This window comes from Suillus fuscotomentosus (genome assembly GCF_016647785.1).
Source record: "Suillus fuscotomentosus strain FC203 chromosome Unknown F5891scaffold_17, whole genome shotgun sequence".
In the NCBI taxonomy this organism is placed as follows: Eukaryota; Fungi; Basidiomycota; class Agaricomycetes; order Boletales; family Suillaceae; genus Suillus; species Suillus fuscotomentosus.
The window spans coordinates 94,529-114,194 of record NW_024539529.1 but is presented as its reverse complement, the minus strand read 5'-3'; the positions used below and the strand labels follow the sequence as shown (position 1 = coordinate 114,194).

Sequence of the window (19,666 nt, the reverse complement as noted above, 5' to 3'; positions counted from 1 at the left end):
ACAGCAATTTCAAAAAATCAGTGCGGGACTAATCATTTTGGATCATCGCTTCATCCTATGCTCTACTAAATGGGCGGCTATTGACTGTGGTTACGAGGGCGTTGCATTTATCTTCACACTCGGCGAACACTCGCACTAAAACTTGATAGGCTAGTCGCATTAACCAAGGCACGTCACTCGAGACCAGTCACACGTAAGATGATATGCATGCATGTCATGTCATAATGTACTTGGGGATACATAGCAATGGAAAACAAAAATATGAAACGACTCCCAAGGCGCTCACTACAGTTACCATCAGCTAAAGAACCTAATGAGAAGCAAAGTGACGTACGAATTGGAGCGCAGCACCCTTTGTCTTTTTCTCACCACCAAGCTCGAAGCTTCAGGAGACAATTTAGGTTTGTACATGACTCGAATAGAACAGAGACGTACTGTTTGCAACGTTTCAACGAGAGCTGCATCTTGTACTTGCACACTGTGCACTCCAACCGCAGCACGACCTTCTTCGTTGTCTTTGCCTACATCCCCAAACCCAATGAGCAGAATTCCATGCTCCCACAGCACAGAACGCACCTTCTTGTGGAAGACAGGTTTAGTCTGACCACCGTACCCTGATTGCTTACGGTCGTAACGACGCTTTCCTTGGGCGAACAGCGAATCTTTGCCCTTTTTGTATTGTGTCACTTTGTGGGGCCTGCATAGTGTTCTCAGCGGTCCTGATCCCATAAGCTCAAATCATGAACATACGTGTGCTTCTTGCACGCCTTGCCCTTGCAATCTACACAACCATTAACTTTCGCAGATTCATAACAAGAACAGAGGTTGCTCACAAGTCCGGCGAGTCCTTTTTAGCAGCAATTCATGAGTGATTCTAAAGCTAGTGAATGGGACTGGCAACGTACTTGGGGATGTTGACCATGATTGTCGGCGTCGGCGGTGTCTTGGGCTTGAGGTCGATGATAGTAGCGTAGATTTCCGTGTACGGCAATCGCCGGTACTATGCAGTTCATGCAATTAAGATTCAGGAGAATCCCGAAGGTTAATGACACGTGATAAAGCGCGTCATGATGACCTCAGTCACCTCACGCGTCTCCAGACTCCCAGACTCCCAGTAATGATGACATTGATTGATGCAAGCTATGCTATATAACTCGCGATGTTCCTCTGTTTTGCGCTCCAATCGCGATGACAGAACAAGTATTCCGCCTTATTCCCGCAACACAGAACTATCCATGGGGGAAGAAAGGGAGCAGTTCACTGGTAGCTCAGCTCGCTGACGGCTCAGGTATACCAGATTTCAAGATAAATGAATCAAATTCATACGCAGAGGTTCGTGGTCCTTTTAAAATAATTGTACACAATTTAACATTTCATAGATGTGGATGGGCACTCACCCAAACGCGCCAACACGAGTTCATGGCACCAAACAGCTGCTCTCAGAGCATCTCGCAGCCCACCCAGAACTCGTCGGAGAATCTGTAATCAAGCGGTTCGGCTTAGAAAACGGACAGATTCCATTCTTGTTCAAAATCTTGTCTTTCGACAAGGCACTCCCCGTGCAGATTCATCCTGATAAGCACACCGCGGAACACGTACACTCAGAAAATCCCAGGGCGTGCGTAGGTAAGGCCTCGTTATAATATGAAATACCATATGTCAAATATACGCAGACTCGAACCATAAAAAAGAAATGGCTCTAGCTCTTTCAAATTTCAGCGCTCTCTGCGGTTTCCTCCCAACATCTCGAATATCCGAGTTCCTCGCCTTCGTCCCAGAGTTCGCCTCTCTCTTCCCAGCCGATATCAAAGCACGCTTCGCATCAGGGGCATGTTCACCTGACGAATCAGGGCGCGAAGCAGCCCTCAAAGACTTGTTATCATGCTATGCACAGATAGATAAGGCAGAAGCTGCGGCGCAACTCAAACGTCTCGTAGAGAGGTATCAAGCCGGAAAAGAATCAGACGAAGAAAAGGATACAAAATCGCTCGTTTTGCAGTTGCATAATATGTACCCCAATGACAGCGACGTCTTCTGCGCTTTCATACTCAACCACTTCAACTTGAAGCCTGGACACGCATTCTCCGTTACCGCCGGAGAGCCCCACGTATACATCACAGGAGGTGTGAAATTCTCTCTCCCAATTGCACCAAACAAAATATAATAACTTGTTCCAGACATAATCGAATGCATGGCAACGTCTGACAACACCATCACCCTTGCTTCCTCTCCCCCATCCCACCTCGACTTCCTCTCAAACGTCGCATACAGCCCAACCCCAGGCAAAACCTTGATCCAACCCACCATGTTCACCCGTGGGAGCACATCCACGGCTGGATCGCTCCTTTACAACCCGCCCATCAACGAACTAGCAGTGATGCAAGTCATCGTAGGCGAAAGGAGGTGTCGAGAGCCATCGTGAGCTGAGAGGGCCGAGTATTGCTGTTGTGGTTGAGGGCGAGGGGACAGTGATGTGGGCGGAGGGGGCGAAGAGGTTGGGATTGGGGAAGGGGCAGGTCGTATTCATCGCTGCGGGGACGGAGGTTAAGTATTCGGCATTTGAGACGGCGTTTAAGCTTTATAGGGCTTTTGTGGAAGTTGCTTAGTGTGTTTGGGATGGTAACGTCGGTTCGATTTTGATATTTTTGCCTAGCCTGTGATCTGTAGAGAACCATCATTTAGGGTTGCATCTATTGATGGTCATCCTTGTATCATTGTTGATGGAGAGACCTCTCTCCGCTCAATGATGATAGAAGGATGATCAGACGATGTGATAGTTAGTGAATGACAGCGCAATGGATCTTGAGCTGGAGGACCGACTCGATGAATGATGCTGTTGATGACTATTCTTCTGTCACAGTTGATGGTACCTAATGATGCGACAGTCTGCGATACAAGGATGATCAGGTGGTGTGATAGTTAGTGAATATGAAAGTGCACAAAGGGGCCGACTCGAAGGACGATGAACTGTAGTAGAAGAGACTCGCCAGGGAATGTCGTCGTCGTGCGGGTACCCATATTCAGAACTACCGCGGAGCCGGCATCCTCAAAACAATAAGAGACCATAATTAACAAAGAACGATTGTTTTCCTTCTATATAGTCCGGCCAGGAGAGTGAATATACGAGTACGCCTCGTAACTGGAGATTTGGCGTTCTTGCTATTTGCTCGGTGCTGCAAAGTCTAGAGTGTATATATTTTTCTACTCTCACACAGGTAGTGGAGGCCGATAGTGGGTGATGGGTGATAGAAGCAAGAACGAAAACGAAGACGAAGACGAAGACGAATAAAAGGAATCAGAATCAAGACCAAGGTCGTTGACTCGAGGGTCCAAGGTGTCTTGTGACAGTCATGGCCAGCCCATTTTGGCCCCTCTATACCCGGGAATTCATACCATAGCAATTGTCAGTCTGAAGTCGATTTGCTATGAAGGGGGCTATCATGATAGGTACTCACCGAGAAATAAGAAGATTCTCCTGTTCTTTATTGCGAACTACCGTGACCCAGGCTAGGTACTAACACTGAGAAATTTGAAAGGTAGGAGTGTATGAAATGAGAGTGCACCAATGGCCACGCAGTGGAGTGAGTGTAGGGTGACATGGGTGGACCCGGGTGCCACCCTAAGTGAGTGATCGCATCAAAGAGTCTTATCGGAGAGGTAAGGAACCGAACAGCGACGGTTATTAGTCAGCAAGAATTGCGGTAGTAACGCGGCTTCGACTCAACTTCGAGTCTTCGACTACTTACTCTAGCACTTCCAGACCATGAACTCATTTAAGTGGTGAATTGTTGCGTCGGAATGATTGAACTACTAGCATCGACAGGTCGTAGAAGGTTCACTATATCAAATTCATGCGTCGCTCTTCCACACACACCATCTTTTCAGCGAGGTTGCGTTCTTTCAATCTCGGTTTCCAATCGATCTCCCAACTGAAGGACTGGCTTTGGAAGGACTCCGAATCAAGGACGCAAACACGCCCAGGGAACTGTGTAATCTGCTTAGGGTGATTCTGCATCATCATGATTTACATGCGAGGGACGGTCCTCTACGCATGATTCGCAGCTTTGGGACGCGAAGGAAGGTTTGAAGCACCTGTTACTGAACAATAATACGTTGGTCATCACAAGCATGTTGAATGGACTTTCTAGAGTGATTTACGAGGAGAATGGTAAAGGTGACCCGCCTTGTTCGCGCATACGATGTTAGTCTTGATGTCGACCAGCAGGGAATGACCCGTACCCTGTAGTCCTGGTTTTGCTTCGAAATGAAATATCATCTTAATCCGTCAATGCGTCAACATCGACAATATCATTCATATGGCCCTACACGGAAATGATTTGTGTTTGCTATGCTCGAGGGTATCATACTGACGCGACATTGTCCAGATGTGCAGTTGGTCGTTGCCGCTTGTGGTCGTTCTGAAGTCATGAAGGGAGAAAAGGTATGTGATTTGACCGCCTGTCCATATAGTTTGGAAGTCAGGATAAGGGCTTCAAGGCGGACATTACAGCTCAAGTAGAGTTCTTGCGAGGACTGATGCACATCCATACAACATCTGATTCTTGATTCTGTAGCAAACAGAACGATAGAAGTAATGTTGGCTGTGCAGTCATGTCCAATCATCGTGTGGATGTACTTGTTCATGAATCATGAAGGCCACCGTTGGATAGTGACCGTGTCTCACTTGACGTGCCTTTCAGTACGGTATACCCTGAATGTAACATCGACTTCAATAGACTCATAACTAACCTCGTTTGTTTGTGTTAGTGACTAGCAGTCGTGTTGGTGTCACATGAGCTTTGACTAAATATGTACAAAAGCAATACATTTCGCTCGTCTAGCCCCTAATGATATAATGACAGTGAGGCAAGATATGGGTATCATTCAGTAGTGAGTGTTATTCAAATGGCCAGAAGCATGAACCTCTTCCACTGATTCAAGTAATCCACCACGTCCTCGGTTTTCACGATGTTAGAGTTATAATCAGCACTAAGCTCGATCACGCCCCCCCAAGAGGAGAGACGAAAGAATCTAAGGCTCCAGTTAGTGACTGCATTAGAAAAACTTAACTGCAATGTATAAAACTCACGGGCCAGGATCAACCCTGTTGACAGATGTGAAGAACTTGGTCACCGAAAAGAGCGTGTTCCCAGCGTCATCCGCAAAAGTGGAGTTCAAATAGTTTTCACCTTTGCCGTCACTAGAAAATGAGTAACATTGATTGGGTGGCAGCCTGCTACGATTTAGAAAAACATGGATGATTCGTGCTCCACACGTACATGTTTGCTTTCGCAGCTGGCACAATGGCAGAGGCGAATATTTCGCCGACCCGTGGCATGCAACTCAACGCAGCCGGTAATTCTATGTGAGCTCGATACTGTTCCTTGGCTAAGTCTGCCACCTTTAGAAGCATATTCTTGTCCAAAGGGAGGACACCTTCCGTCTGGAGACAAGAACGCTGACACCGGAATCCTAGCCATAAAAACACCAAGGATATAACCTGGATGCAGCGAGTATTGTGAGTCCAATCGCCCTCGGAAATTAGCCAGAGACATGTTGTTCAAGTAATGTGACGAAGATGCCGCATTGGGTGGGTTATCAGCTATGACGACCATCGCTAACGCAGCGTGGGCTAGCAGATTCTCAATACGACACAGTGATGGAGGAGGAACAGCTACATACCAAGGTGTGTAAGTGTGAACCCAGCGATCTTTGAGGCAGTTTGAATTCCTCCTGATTCTTCCCTCGTTAAGAGAACCTCAGCGCGACGTGTCTTCGGCCAGTCTGTATCTTTCGGACGAGCTTTAAATCCGTATGCATCCTTCATATTCACGAATAAGCCACATGAAAATCGAAAGAGACAATGATTGTCACCTTTCCCGACGCGCCGAAGCCAGTAAGGACACTTCCAAGGGACTTGTAATACTCGTGATCAAAGGAAGGTTCCTCCAGCGAGTTTGGTGAAATAGGAAGAGGTTCGTTGGAGTTTAGTATGTTGTAAGCTGCGGGAGGGAGGTTTTCCAGCTCATTTCCCCATTCAATAGAGTCGGATGCACTGTGAGAGTCAGAGAGCACCCTCGCTAATTGCGTCAGATAGCGAGTCATGATGATCTTTAATCCTGTGCCATCGAACGGTGTGTGATGGGTATGGAACAGCAGACCAAATTTGGAAACCGTCCCATTGGCAATTTCGCCAGGGAGAAGGTGCATCCATGTCTGGTCTCCATCGGATGAAGGGACCTTCTTTTGACCCTCATCAACCCGCAATTGGTCAAGGTCGATATGCGAGGGTGGGTGGACAATGAGAGTACGATGCATCCACTGGCTGATCTCTTGCGGACTGGCAGTTGTATAAGTTATCGTGGGCAGCTCGGGATCGAATCCATTGACGGATGTCGCGATGATAGGAATTTGGAAGCGGAGCCAGCACCAGCATTCTTGAACAGAAGAAGCGAGTTTGGTTATGCTCACAGGATCGTGCAAGTCCAGAGTGAGTCCGAAGAACAATGTTTGATCACCCTTGATATGACGGTTCATAAGATCCTGGGCATGCTCAGCGCCTCCAAGAGGGCGAGTACATCCATTTCGACCGCCTTCACCTTTGAAGGGCTTCCATTTGAACTGTTCTAAATCGTAACGAGTAAGGATATTAGCCATCGGTGATCTTGTCTGGTAAGCTTGTGACTGAGGTATAGAATTATATACTGTTCACAAATAAGCTGAGATCGATATCATTATCGAAACTATAGGGCCTCTCACGCATCGGTTTCCAAAGATTTGACCATGACCATATGCATGTTGATCATTCTTCTGTACTTGTTGTCCAAATGAACTTGCCGTCAATGGTTATTTAAAGCGCAATGTGTAGCAATATCTAACCTTTCGGAAGTGAATCTCACATGATTTGCCAGTGGCTATCGCTGAGCGCTGAGCGCCCATAGGATCTTTGATTGTACTAATGCAAGCCTGGAAGCAATATTTTATTATTTATTTATTTGTATTTTCATATTTTTTTTGCTAGTCCATCGGATCTACCAAAGTACCTCACTTGCCCGCAGCTCGCCAGTTCACACCATTGATAATCGATAACCAATAGCAAGGATAGAGTGACACACACCGATCAGCTGAAGGGTCAACACACATCAGGGAAACGTAATTCATTACACATGATTACAGAGTGTTACGGAGCGCTCAGCCTCTGTAGACTGTAGCACTCTGTAGCAGTGGTCTGACCCACCGCTATTAGTAGAACCCTGGAAGCTCTAGCTCCAAACATTTTTACGAGACTGAAACACCAAATCACAAGCGGCCTTTATTAGTATTAGTATCACCGCTAAGGCAATCCCTTTTAGACTACCACCTCAAGCCGCAATGACGTCAGAACCCTACGAACGGTAAACGAATTGAATTTTCACTTATGTAATATTATCTTTTCTACATTCGACCAGATTCTGATTCGAGAAACAGACATCGAAAACATGAGGTTTTGCTGATGGCATCGCGGCAGCCTAAGCGAAACTCTTGCATAAAGTTTGATAGCAACCGCCTCCAGTGCATCTATTGTTTATCATTGTATACAATTCTTACGAGGCGTACTCTTCTTGCCTTCCCTGGATTTTTTCTTCTTCCTAACACACGTCGGTATGTGGACCCTCAAACTCTAAGCGTTGTTGATTACATCTTTCTCTTGTTCGAGCTATAGTAATGCACACCATGAATGGGAACCTGTCGATACAGAACAGCCTCTTGTGCCACCACCGCCATTGGTAGGCTGAGATTTTTGGGGTAATGGATTATATGGGCGCTTCCGGCGACTGTACATATCACCGCAACGGTAAGGTCCGAAGCCCGACTTCTCAACCTACCCCATCAGTATCTCACTGCGCACAAATACTGATAACGGTAGCACCTATTATGTAGTTGTGGTTCGCGACTTGCTTTGTGCCCGCCATGTCTCTTCCTAATCCAAACACTCCATTGGCATACCTGACGCCCACCCTTGCCAACCAGTTCGAAGTCTCCAGGTATATATATGCTGTGACTCTCGGGGTGAGTTCAAGGCTACTCCCATACGCTTTACATAGTTGATAGAACACACAATTCAGGCTTATATCTGGGACATTGTCATCAACCTAAGCAACGACTATAAGTTACTTTTCCGCCTTAAAGTGAATTTGCCAACCGTGGTTTACTATCTGTCGAGGTAATAAATGTTTTATGGCGCCAAAACGGATTATCGCTAAGACCCTTCTTGAAGGGTGTTCACTCTCAGTTATATCCTGACCAGTTTCATCTTCCAAGGTGAGTTTCTTTTGTTGCAGATGTTGCGGACATCCATAATTTGATGACGCCCACCTTTAGTTGCCAGTGTCCCGAATTGCCAGGCTCTCCAAATTTCTTTGGGGATCTGCATGGCACTAGCTCAGTCTACCACAGCTATGCTCTTTCTTCTTAGGGTATATGCGGTATGGTACGGGAGCAAAATCGTTCGTGGAGTGTTTATTTTCTTGTGGGTTGCGGTTGTAATAGCCTCTGCCACCGTCCCATTCGGCATCGAAGGCGTTCACATTGGACCAACTCAGCAATGCATCAACTCACAAGTTGCAGGCTACATAGAGTCCACGCTGATAATGGGACTTATCAATGATAGTGCTGTTGTAGCGGCTATCTCGTATCGTATTGTGAGGAATTGTGCCGCTGGAGATTCATTTGAAGTTCGCTTGCGAACGTTCATGGGCAGCGGGTCCATCCCACAACTTTCTAAGGCCCTACTGCAAGGTGGTCAACATTACTACCTGTAAGTGCGTCTTTTGCTCGAGGTCGCTATTCATTAATATCCATTCTTCATGTCACATCAATTAGGATTGCTGTTGCTAGTAACATCGTCATGCTCGTACTTCTGAAGGATCCAAGTGTGCCAGCCGTGTACCATGGCATGTGTAGCATTCCAGCCGTAGCTCTCATCAACGCGATGGCGTGCATCGTGTTTCGGGACATCAAATTCGGACGCATTTCTGCAGATGGCACCACCCGTTTTCCTTCCACAGATCTGTCACACACGTTCCTTAACAAACCATCTGCAAGCCGTTCTCTTCCCCTTCATGTTCGCAGCGCCTATTCTCAAGATGGTGAGTCTTACACCAAGAATACCAATACCGCGGACAAGGCCGCACAGGACGCAGAGTTGAACGCAGAATACGAGCGGGATCATGATGATTCCTCCATCCCGAAAGTGGTCTAGAGCTAGGTTGACGAAGTTCTCGCTACATATTTTGTTCCAATACTATGTAGTATGTGTTTAGTCGTTCGATATGCATCTGTTAGGTTTTGAAATCAAGTAGGTCCTGTGTACCGATTATTCTTCTTTGGAGTGACTCGAACACGAGGCTTTGGTCAAGATTTTGGATCTAAACCTGATCAAATATTTGAATACCGATATTATAATTCTGGAATTCGTGATGTAATCATCATTGCCACCGGCTTGATCCTTCCGGCGGAATTTGATGGTGGCGACGTGTACTATTGTCGATAGGTTATGGTCTATTCGTGATGCGGTGTTGACTCTGATCAAACTTACTGGCAGCGGACAATGATCGATGATGATCATTAAGAAATCAACAGGATCAGCGCTCAGCTCGAACAACAATAGCCTAATCAGCATCACCTGCGGTGCGCAAGCCAACTTGAATGACTCGGAATGTTACGTTGGCCTATTACCACATCGTGACTCGTGAGCGCTTCAATTCGATCTCTACTCCCCACTTCGGTACACCGGTTGGTAATGGTACGATCTACTCGTGATGCGGCAGTGTGTTGGCCTTGTTCTGGCTGCTGCGAACTTACCTGATTGGTGTGAGTTTAAAAGGATGGCTCTGTCCTTGCTGATGCCAGTGTTCATTGCCCATCTCCATACGAAATATCATGGCTTTTTCACAAGACCACTACCCAGTCGCACTGGTAAGCCTTTGGTCGACCAATTTACTGCTGGCTAACATAACCTATCCGCCAACTTGCAGGTTGGCATTTCTGCAGAGCTCCCGAGTGGTCCTCATGGATCAAACAACCTTGATTATCTATCGCTCTTCGACTTCCTCATGAACGAGCATCAAGCCTATGAGAAAATTCCGGGCGATAGATTCAACATAGATGCGTAAGTATGTTTCACATACGAATACCCCCCTTTGATCATTGACGGTTTTCCTAGTCTTAACGGAGTAAATATCGGCCAAGTGGCTGCCACACATGGCGCATTCTTGAAAGATTTAGATTTATTCGATCATATCGAATTCGGAATCAGTAGCAAGGACGCCAGGATTATGACAATTGGAACGCGAAAGCTCATCGAGTTATCATTCCTGGCCTTGTTGGACTCTGGAATCGATTATCGAGGAAAGAATATCGGCACTTATATGGCGAGTGTCGCCCATGACGCTTGGATGATTTCTGGCGAGGTTGGTGATACCCGTCTTGTGGTTCGCTCGCTTACTCCTAACGGTATCTTAGGATGATATTGAAACCCGCGGTTCATTGGCGTATTCCCCTTCGATGATTGCTAACCGTGTGTCATACCACCTGGACTTACGCGGCCCATCCATCCCCACAGATACTGCTTGCAGCTCCAGCCTTTCTGCCTTCCATCTCGCTATTCAGGCTATACGCAATGGAGATTGCGAAGCGGCACTTGTGGGCGGTTGTCAGTTGAATCATAGGTAGGTCCTTTTTTGTTTTTGAAAACTGAAAGTCGAAACGCCTTACTTGACCAGGTTTGTGGATTGGCTGGCATACAGCCAAGGTGGGATTCTTGCACCAGATGGTAAATGCAAACCATTCGATGCCTCCGCTAACGGGTGAGGCAACATTTGAATCTGTATCACTCACAAACTGAGAGTCACTTCAAGGTTTTCTCGGGGAGAGGGCGCCGTTGTTGTGGTTCTAAAACCGCTCGAGAAGGCTCTTCTTGATCATGACCACATCTATGCTACTGTGCGCCATTCCCGAAACATATATGTATATAATCGTTCTTATTTTCCATAGGTTTTAGGCACTGGTATCAATTCGTCCGGCTCGCTGGCTCCTGCAAATTCTCCTGTAGCCTATGCTCAAAGGGATGCGATGCTGAGAGCCTTCAAACAAGCTGGCCGTCAGCCACACGAAGTCGATTTCGTGGAGCTTCATGCCACAGGCAAGTTCCTGAACCTAGGCTGTTAGTTTTGCTGACTGTGCATAATTCTAGGGACTGCAATCGGCGATCCCACGGAAGCGAATTGGGTTGGAGAGAGCTTTCTGAAGAATGATAACTTGGAGCTCCTTGTAGGCAGTGTGAAAGGAAACATAGGGTATGTTGTCGGATTCATAAGCAACTTAGGCTCATTTGCGTTTTATCTAGTCACCTCGAGATCGCAGCGTTCCTCGCATCACTGTGTAAGGTTTGTTCCATGTTTCAATCGGGAACTATCCCTCCCAATGTCAATCTCCGCAACCCTAATCCGGCTATTCGTTGGGAGGACCTCCATCTTCGTGTAGTCTCGTCGCCGACCTCGTTACCTTGTCAATCCACTACTGGACGTTCGCTGGTCTCATTAGCAAGCTCTGGAATCGGCGGTGCCAATGGTCACTGTGTTATTGAAAGTCCTCCTTCAAGTAATCCTGTAATACCATTCTGGCGGTCGGATTCCATTCAAGTTCCTTGCCTCTTGATGGCGGGTGGCCTATCTCCGCGTTCAACAGCGGCAATAGGAGAATCTATACGAGCCATAGATAATCAAAAATTACCTTCTGTAGCGGTGACCTTCGGACGTCGATGCAGGTCTATGCCTTGGCGTTCTTATGCGGTCGCTTCATCAAATTCTTCCCCTCGTTTTACAGAGCCAGTTCTCGTTTCGCGCACCCCACCCCCACTTGTGTTTGTGTTTTCGGGACAAGGTCCCCAGCACTTTGAAAGTGAGACATCTTTAACATTTCGCAATTCGATGCTAAATTTTGTCAGTGGGCAGAGAATTATTTAGCTCCTGCACTGTCTTCCAGAGGAGCATACTCGAGATGGACGAAATACACAAGCTTTCGACTGGATTCTCGCTCATTGAACGGACTGGTCTTTTCACTCAAAACGCTCACTCCGTAGAAGCATTCGGCGATGTGTGGCCTATCTCAGTAACTCTCCCTGCTCTAACCATGCTTCAAATCGCAACTTTCGATGCTCTTGTAAGCCTGGGAATGAAGCCCACTGCGATCGTAGGCGCCTCTGCAGGAGAGACTGCCTTGTTATACGCGTCTGGAGCAGGTTGCAAAGCTATGGCTGTGGAGCTTGCAATCGCGCGTGGACGGGCTATGACAATCGTCGAAGGCTCTCAAGGCGCGATGGCTGCCGTCTCATGTTCCCCCGAACAGGCCCAGAAAGTTATATCTCAGATATACGCTGAACAGGGGAAGGCTGATATGGATATTGGCTGTTATAATGCTCCTGGCGCTGTCACTTTATCGGGCGCATCTGCTGATATCGACCTCGCGGTTCAATACGCAAAGGCCGCAGGATTTCTCGCAAAGCGGTTAAACACTGCTGTTCCTGTACATTCCAGAATGATGGACGCCTGTCGCGATGAATTTCTGCGGTTGGTAACGGATGTATTTGATCGCTATCCTTCACAGCCGCCTCAAATCCCAACATATTCCACTGAATGCGGTATGTTGAAGAATGACCGATTCAGCGCAGAATATTATTGGTCTGGCACACGTGGCCCAGTGCAATTTGAAGGAGCGATCCGCCGAATGATTCACGATTTGGATTCTCCGAGCTTTTTAGAGATAGGACCTCATCCAGTTCTCGCTGGTTATCTGGTCGCCCTCAGCGACGGGACAGCGACTGTTGTTTGTCCTCTGTGCAGGCCCAAAGCTAATCAAGGCGAAGTGGTATCTTTTCTTCACGCTTTGGGCAAGCTGGCTGTTGCTGGACATTGCTGTATCGACTTCAATATTCTCAACGGATGCACCGCAGCAGATGTCATCAAACTACCCGCTTACCCTTTTTCCCGCAAGAAGGTCCTCTTGTACCCAATTTCTCCTCTAATCAAAAGAATTTGCCAGCCTCGTAACGGGCCGTTAAACTACTCTCAGCTTCGTATCAACTCCCAGACACATCCTTACCTAACTCAACATGTGATTCAAGGCGAGCCCATCATGCCCGCTGCAGGTTTTCTCGAAATGGTAAGTACTTATTCGCGAAAGGTAAGGGTAATAACACCCAACCTGTCCTTTCCAGGCATTGGAGTTTGGTGCAAGACAATTATGGGATGTTAATTTCTTATTCATGCTGTCGTTACCCGGAGACCAACCAGTGTCAGTTGATGTCAGCACTGAAGGACCTCACTGGACGGTGCGCTCCGCTCTAGTAAATCCATTACAATCATCTGGTGTACCGCCTCAAGTACGTGAAACAAGTATATCGTTTTTCGTTTTATCACTCACCTATGGTTAGTATGATCGTTTGCATGCTGAGGGCTACCTATCTCTTGAACCTCAAAGTTCAGCCTTACCAGCAGTAGACATTCAGGCGATAAAGGAACGCTGCACACGAGTTAGCGTTGAAGGTCCGTCACAAGTCGCTGTCGGGCTTCGTCACTGACCCCACTGTCACAGGTTTTTATAACGCGCTTGAGCACTTCGCTCAATATGGACCAGATTACGGAAGGATATTGGACTGCTACCGGGGTACTGATGGAGGCCACGATGAAGCTTTGGTGCAGATCCGTGGCGATGTTGGCGACCTTCCAGGGTATGAGCGTTCATCTTGTCTTCACGATATACTCATGCGACAAACATGATAGACTGGAAAAATTCAAGATCCACCCTGTTATCTTCGACTCTGCGATACATGTTATGGTCCATCCAATGTTCACTTATCTCACAGACAAATTCTTGTATTATCTTCCTTCTCGCCTGCAAAATCTGACAATCCATGAAGCACTTGTTTCGTCACCATTCCCGCAGTCTCTCTATGCTCATGTTGTTTTTCGCCAGTGGGCACCTCGTGAGTTCGTTTATTATTGAGAATTCTGTCAGTAGTTCACGCCAAAGCAGAATCTCTGACATACGATATCGCCCTCCTGGACGAAGACGGAAATCATCTTTGTACAATGCAATCATTCGAAGTTGCCCTCCACGGAGAATCCTCTCTATATGAGCCAAGGCATTGCTTCGACTTAGTGTATGAGCCTATCGCACTCAACCTCTCTTCGTGTCGTCACCCTGCCCAGGATGAATTGCCAACGGATGTCCAAACCAGGATTGGTTCGGTGAACCTAGTCGGCACAGATGCTCGAACGTTATTGTCGCCTTTACTCAACGTTATAGTTTACGAACACGGAAAAGAGATGGAACTTCAGCGGATATTATCTGCACAGGATGCCACAAATCCCTGTACCATCTATTTTACAGCACTCGCTGGTCCGGGTGGAGACGAGGCTGTTGGGTTCGTGCGATCCTTACGGAAGGAATATCTTTCATGGAAAATTCGCATGATAGTGTTCGACTCAGGTTGGGACGATGAAAGCATAAGACGGGCAGTTGAAGTTGTATCAAAGATGCACCAGGTGGAGACCGAGCTTGTGGTGGACGCATCCGGATTGGTACATGTCCCAAGAATAACACCTTGCGAGGGTCCGAAGAAGGTCTCTCCTTTCAACTTCGACGAACCGTGGCGACTTGAGAAGTCGGCCATCGTTCATTGCTCATCTCCCTCTTCGGATGGTCATTCTGCTGTCGTGCATGTACAACGTATCAGCCGATCGGACGATCAGATATGGACCTTTATTGGCTCATTGGACAGCTCACACAAAGGCGTTATGGGAATATCCGCTTCCCCTGTTGGAAATATCATTGTATCACCACTGGATAGCATGGTAGATGCTCCAGTAGCTTGGAGTGCTGATATATCGACGGCACCTGCTGTTCTCGTGTTTGCTATAGCGGTCCTTGCTGTTGGTCCTACATATTTTGAGAACCCTGGAAGGTTTCGTGGAGAGATTCTGGTGACACACGCAGATTCTCAAACTGGCATCCAGATTGTTCAACTCTACCTTCTCCGGGGCTTTCGTGTCACTACTTTAACGCAACATGCGACGGACTCCGAGATCGGCCGCCTCCCTAATGGCCATTTCAATTTAATTGTCTCTGAATACAGAGACATGGCAACACTCCACCTCTTAGCACGCCTCTTGACAGCCAATGGGAAGACATTTCCATGGAAGCATCCGACGAAAGGCTTGCAATCGCTGCTTGCCTGTGACCCGTGGTTAATCGGCCACGCTATTCGTCTTGGATCAGATATAGCTGGCAACGAGCTTAAGATGCCCATGCGCAGTCTCAGTGAGATCATTACTACCAAGCCTGGTGATCCCATCATGTGAAGAAACATCTTTTCAGCGACAAGAAGGCTTATATACTGGTGGGAGGTATCGGCAGCCTTGGGCTTCAGATTGCCCAGTGGATGTACAAGGTCAGAATTACGCTCTTCACTGAATCTATTTGTTTCACACTAAGTCGACTCATTAGAATGGCGCCCGGGAAATCGTCTTGACTTCGCGTTCCGGGTGCGCTGGAATTCAGCGCAGGGGAGACATTGCATCTCAGCGTATCATCGCATACCTCAAGAGCCTACCAGACTTGAATTTACGCATCGATGCGATTGATGCCCTCTGCGAGCCCGACATGAAAGCGTTGGTGCAAGAACTTCAGAGTCCGCTCGGGGGGTGCATGTTGCTCTCCATGGTTTTAGCGGATGGTTTCTTTTCTGGGCTATCGGTGAACGACTTCAATATGCCGTTCGATCCTAAGATTGGAGCCTTCGAGGTACTATGCAACACAATCGACATGAAAAAGCTGGATTTCTTCATTTCGTTTTCCTCAGTTTCAGCACTATTCGGAAATGCAGGTCAAACTAATTATGCAGCGTACGTCTTTTCGAACTGCGTGTGTTCTTTGACTGCTCACATATGTTCCTCAGAGCAAACACTATGATGGATGGCAGACTGCGCACCATGCCCAACGCATTCTCTATTGTTACTCCCATAATCACAGATTCATTTGTAGCTACATCGAGTGCGACAAAGTTTAAATACCTAACAGATTGGGGGATGTCATCTCATAGTGAGTTTTCCGCTGATGAGATTGCGGAAATTGACATCAAATTTACTTAGGGATCCTCCAATTCATCGCGGAAGGTATTCAAAAGCTTGCCGATGGGCCCTTCTGGTTCTATATCCCAGATTTTAACTGGGAAACGATCAGCGTCAACATGGGAAACGCTCCCATGTATGATCACTTATTGTCCGAGCGGACGATCGCGGAAGATGAGGCGTCAACCTCAAAAGACAGTGTTTCGGTCGGTGACATATTGTGTGCCACCCTGGACATTGCGCACGGAGATTTGTCTCCTGACGTTCCGTTAACTGTGTATGGTCTGGATTCCTTATCTGCTGCGAGGCTATCTTTTGCCTTGAAACCATTGTTTTCTATCAGCCAAACCCAGCTCCTTGCGAACGTGACCCTTCGGAGTCTAGAAGTGCGATTAGAGGACCAGCGACTACCTGCCCTCATTGAAGCGGAGCAAAGGAGTGCATCTGAGCTTCGCCGGGTATCTGAGATGAGGTCCTTGCTTGCCAAGTACACGTCTAGATTCAAAAGCCCCAAGACACTGCTGCCTTCCTATCTCGCACGGGACTGCATTGTTCTCATAACCGGTACTACAGGAGTCGTGGGCGCACACCTTCTAGCATGCTTACTTCGTGAACCATGTATCAGTCGCATATTTCTTCTCAACCGTTCCAAGTCTGGAACTCCAACTATGTTGGAACGTCACCAACAATCTTTCCATGCACTGTCCCTCGACCCAACCGGACTGGACACAGGCAAGGTTGTGTATCTGGAAGGCATTCTAGACAAAGATTACTTTGGGCTGCCAACTGACACATTCAACGAAGTGAGTACTGGCCTTGTTATGTAAGTCGACGAGGTTCATCTTGTTTAGATGGCTCAAAGTGTGACCCATATTATTCACGTTGGTGAGCAATTCACTAAATTATTTCACATTTATGCTGAGACACTTGTAGCTTGGCCAATGGACTTCACTGCCCCCCTTGCTGCATTTGAACATGCTATTCACGGTCTGCGGGAATTGGTGGACTTTGCTATCTCCTCGCCCTGGCAAGTTCCGCCTCGATTACTTTTTGCAAGCACAGTCGGTGTATTGAGCGGTAAAGTACTTCGGGTGATTTGAAAAGCACGGAATCACTGACATTTTGGCAGGTCTCACACCATCGACCACTGTAAAGGAGACTCTTGTGCATGACCCCAGTATATCTGTCGGCTCGGGATATATCGAAAGTAAATGGGTTGCGGAGCATATCTTGGCAGCCGCTGCTGACGCTACGCGACTGAAGCCAGTAATTATTCGCCTAGAGCAACTAACCGGAGGGCGTAGCGGATACTGGAAAACGACGGAATGGATTCCATCCATGATCGGATCAGGCCTCTTTGTGGGTGCCTTGCCCAACCGCTCTAATGTGAGTTTTCTTGATCGCCATCCGACTATCGCTGACCTGTGTAGACCGTAAATTGGCTTCCAGTTATCGTGGCGGCGGAATCGATGGTGGAGATGTTAAATTCACCCCCTGGCGTGTATCACTTGATACATCCAAGTCCTGTTTCGTGGACTATCCTGATGCAGGAAGCTGCTCGCATCCTAAATGTTCCACTGATCCCGTATGCTCAGTGGTTTGCGTCTTTGGAGAAGCAGGCATCATCTCAAACGGCTAAACAACTGCAAAACAATCCTGCGTTGAGGTTGCTTGACTTCTTCAGGTATACCACTACGAATAAAAAGAACTTCGTAGAGTCGGAGCTCTCGTGTGCTAAAGCATTACAAGAATCTGCGACACTGCGATCAATGGTCTCAAGCCCATTGGGAACTCGGGATGTAGCTGAATGGATGGGATACTGGCATAGCATTGGTTTTATTCTTGTCTGAATCGAGATAACGAAATTTCTGTACCAAGCTAAACGCATGCGTACTGCATTGTTTAGTCACAATCGATACACATCAGTAAAATCCCCGATTCCTTCTTTTGAGGTTCATTCAGGCGTGATCGAGTGAAGAGATGGTCGTTGTGTCGTGAGCCAACGAGAGACAATGTGTTTGACGAATGTTTAACGAAAGATTTCGGGCGAGGACAAGCAGCGTCTTGCGGCCCCGAGGGACTCATCTGAGACAGAAATGGGCTGCAAGGAGGGCCTCCTAGCTGCGACTATACTGTAGGTGTCCTCCGAGGCCCTGTGGCGCGAATTTGAGGAAAGCGAGGAACTTGAATCGGGTGCCATGAAAGAAGGGATAGGAGGGTGGAGAAATAAAAATGGGGATGAGAGAGTTCCGAGGACGAACGGTAGGTGAGGCACGGAGACAGAAAGTGTAGTATTATAGTGCTTTTGCAGAGGTCGTTCGGTGTATTTGGAATGGTTGCGTCGGTTCGATCTTGACATTTTTGTTTAGCCTGTGATCTGTAGATTGAACCATCGTTTGAGGGTTGCATCTATTGATGATTATCCTTCTAGACGAAAAGACCTCACTTCAGGCAATGATGATAGAAGGATAATCAGGTGATGTGGATGTGATAGTTGGTGAATGAGAGCGCAATGTAACTTGAAAGCTTGAGGGACCGATTTTATGAACGATGCTTTTCATAACCATCCCCGGTCTCTGTCACAGTTATGGTAATACTTAGCCATCCCGGCATATAAAAGTCATTCTTGATTATGGTCTCCTGCTGTTTCGAGGGTGCCAGCCGATCAGGTTCTGTGGTGGCCTGATGGCCCTGATCGCAGTCCTGAAGCTTGTGCCTGTATGACGAGGTTTCCTGGCAAGGTGCCGGTGAATGCCCGAGCGTTCATTAATGCATTCAACGTTCGTGACGCTGCGACGTCAACGCAACTCGTCGACGAGGTAACGCGAGTGTCGTGTGACGTGATGAGTATAACTAGTGACTGTCACATCCCTTCTGCGGCATCTTTGATCAGGCTATTTGCCTCTATTTGACTAGTGCATTCATCTGAACTGCCATTAATGCTTTATGACATGACTGATCAGATCATGATGGAACAGCTATCATGAAACACGATGATTTCCGGCAGAATTTAGAACGTTGTCCTCGTGCTGACGTGCCGCCGTCAATTGAACGTGTCCGGATGTGATATGGAGGCTATCCTCCTAGATGTGCCATTTACTAGTACGCAAGCCTTTCAATCACCGTGACTATGTTGTAATTGTTGCTTACACTCAACGTTCAACACTGTACATTGTAATCTAGATGCAATTAGTCTGCGCTTTGGAAAGCATCTCCAAATTGCGACAAGGTGCGTGACGATACTCTAAATCGAGGATTCTAAACGCTACATGAAGTCACCCACTGTCATCCCAACGTGCTGTGCTACCTGCAACCATTCCCTGTAGGTTCACGTGAATATGACAGAAATTTTTGTATAGTAAAAACTGGTCTTACAGCGCCATGTTGTCCTCCTGTTGCAACTTGCCACATATTCGGTTCCTTCCGGATGGAGTCCCTCTGATCGTCATGGTGGCCATGATCAACCACTTTGCATGATTAACTATATCAGATCATTA

General features: G+C 47.3%; 5 protein-coding genes across 5 annotated transcripts; 3 read left to right on the top strand and 2 right to left on the bottom strand.

The window, feature by feature from the left end:
- Window positions 1–22: 22 nt before the first annotated feature.
- On the bottom strand, window positions 23–981 carry F5891DRAFT_1143341 (60S ribosomal protein L44). Its single transcript, XM_041364951.1, has 7 exons — window positions 906–981; window positions 834–847; window positions 751–781; window positions 577–697; window positions 436–521; window positions 335–383; window positions 23–285 (listed from the first exon to the last, which is right to left on the bottom strand). Exons 1-7 carry the CDS (start codon window positions 920–922, stop codon window positions 283–285), a joined length of 321 nt encoding a protein of 106 aa, XP_041227903.1. The 5' UTR covers window positions 923–981; the 3' UTR covers window positions 23–282.
- An 83-nt stretch (window positions 982–1,064) lies between these two features.
- On the top strand, window positions 1,065–2,606 carry F5891DRAFT_1172058 (RmlC-like cupin domain-containing protein; the record flags this gene model as incomplete). The annotated part of the gene is given in 5 exon segments (XM_041365568.1): window positions 1,065–1,332; window positions 1,380–1,626; window positions 1,674–2,123; window positions 2,178–2,374; window positions 2,394–2,606. The coding sequence occupies 5 exon segments, from the start codon at window positions 1,189–1,191 to the stop codon at window positions 2,604–2,606; spliced, it is 1,251 nt and encodes a 416-aa protein (XP_041227902.1). The 5' UTR covers window positions 1,065–1,188.
- A 2,167-nt stretch (window positions 2,607–4,773) lies between these two features.
- Window positions 4,774–6,937, bottom strand: F5891DRAFT_1023510 (uncharacterized protein). Its single transcript, XM_041361287.1, has 7 exons — window positions 6,880–6,937; window positions 5,875–6,815; window positions 5,683–5,821; window positions 5,466–5,632; window positions 5,280–5,443; window positions 5,090–5,233; window positions 4,774–5,031 (listed from the first exon to the last, which is right to left on the bottom strand). The coding sequence occupies exons 2-7, from the start codon at window positions 6,655–6,657 to the stop codon at window positions 4,902–4,904; spliced, it is 1,527 nt and encodes a 508-aa protein (XP_041227901.1). The 5' UTR covers window positions 6,658–6,815; window positions 6,880–6,937; the 3' UTR covers window positions 4,774–4,901.
- Window positions 6,938–7,950: 1,013 nt separating this feature from the next.
- On the top strand, window positions 7,951–9,241 carry F5891DRAFT_948946 (uncharacterized protein; the record flags this gene model as incomplete). Its single annotated transcript, XM_041374836.1, has 5 exons — window positions 7,951–8,049; window positions 8,106–8,203; window positions 8,258–8,301; window positions 8,362–8,797; window positions 8,863–9,241. 5 exons carry the CDS (start codon window positions 7,951–7,953, stop codon window positions 9,239–9,241), a joined length of 1,056 nt encoding a protein of 351 aa, XP_041227900.1.
- A 680-nt stretch (window positions 9,242–9,921) lies between these two features.
- F5891DRAFT_1127654 (uncharacterized protein) lies at window positions 9,922–18,019 on the top strand (the record flags this gene model as incomplete). Its single annotated transcript, XM_041364198.1, has 24 exons — window positions 9,922–9,957; window positions 10,017–10,150; window positions 10,205–10,451; window positions 10,504–10,709; window positions 10,764–10,847; window positions 10,899–10,983; window positions 11,035–11,182; window positions 11,234–11,336; window positions 11,387–11,940; window positions 11,987–13,200; window positions 13,256–13,420; window positions 13,472–13,583; window positions 13,633–13,768; window positions 13,821–13,967; window positions 14,045–14,345; window positions 14,367–15,397; window positions 15,418–15,490; window positions 15,547–15,944; window positions 15,998–16,140; window positions 16,191–16,972; window positions 17,021–17,054; window positions 17,103–17,246; window positions 17,299–17,555; window positions 17,600–18,019. 24 exons carry the CDS (start codon window positions 9,922–9,924, stop codon window positions 18,017–18,019), a joined length of 6,954 nt encoding a protein of 2,317 aa, XP_041227899.1.
- Between the last annotated feature and the right edge of the window lie 1,647 nt (window positions 18,020–19,666).

Excerpts from the sequence above, each read along its gene's own strand:
- F5891DRAFT_1023510 (XM_041361287.1), bottom strand. The coding sequence starts at position 6,657 with ATGGCTAATATCCTTACTCGTTACGATTTAGAACAGTTCAAATGGAAG. Across the intron at positions 5,633-5,682 it reads GTTCACACTTACACACCTTG|CCCACGCTGCGTTAGCGATG; the intron begins GTATGTAGCTGT and ends AGAATCTGCTAG. Across the intron at positions 5,032-5,089 it reads AACAGGGTTGATCCTGGCCC|ATTCTTTCGTCTCTCCTCTT; the intron begins GTGAGTTTTATA and ends CTGGAGCCTTAG.
- F5891DRAFT_1143341 (XM_041364951.1), bottom strand. Across the intron at positions 698-750 it reads AAGGCGTGCAAGAAGCACAC|GCCCCACAAAGTGACACAAT; the intron begins GTATGTTCATGA and ends AACACTATGCAG. Across the intron at positions 522-576 it reads AACCTGTCTTCCACAAGAAG|GCAAAGACAACGAAGAAGGT; the intron begins GTGCGTTCTGTG and ends TTGGGGATGTAG.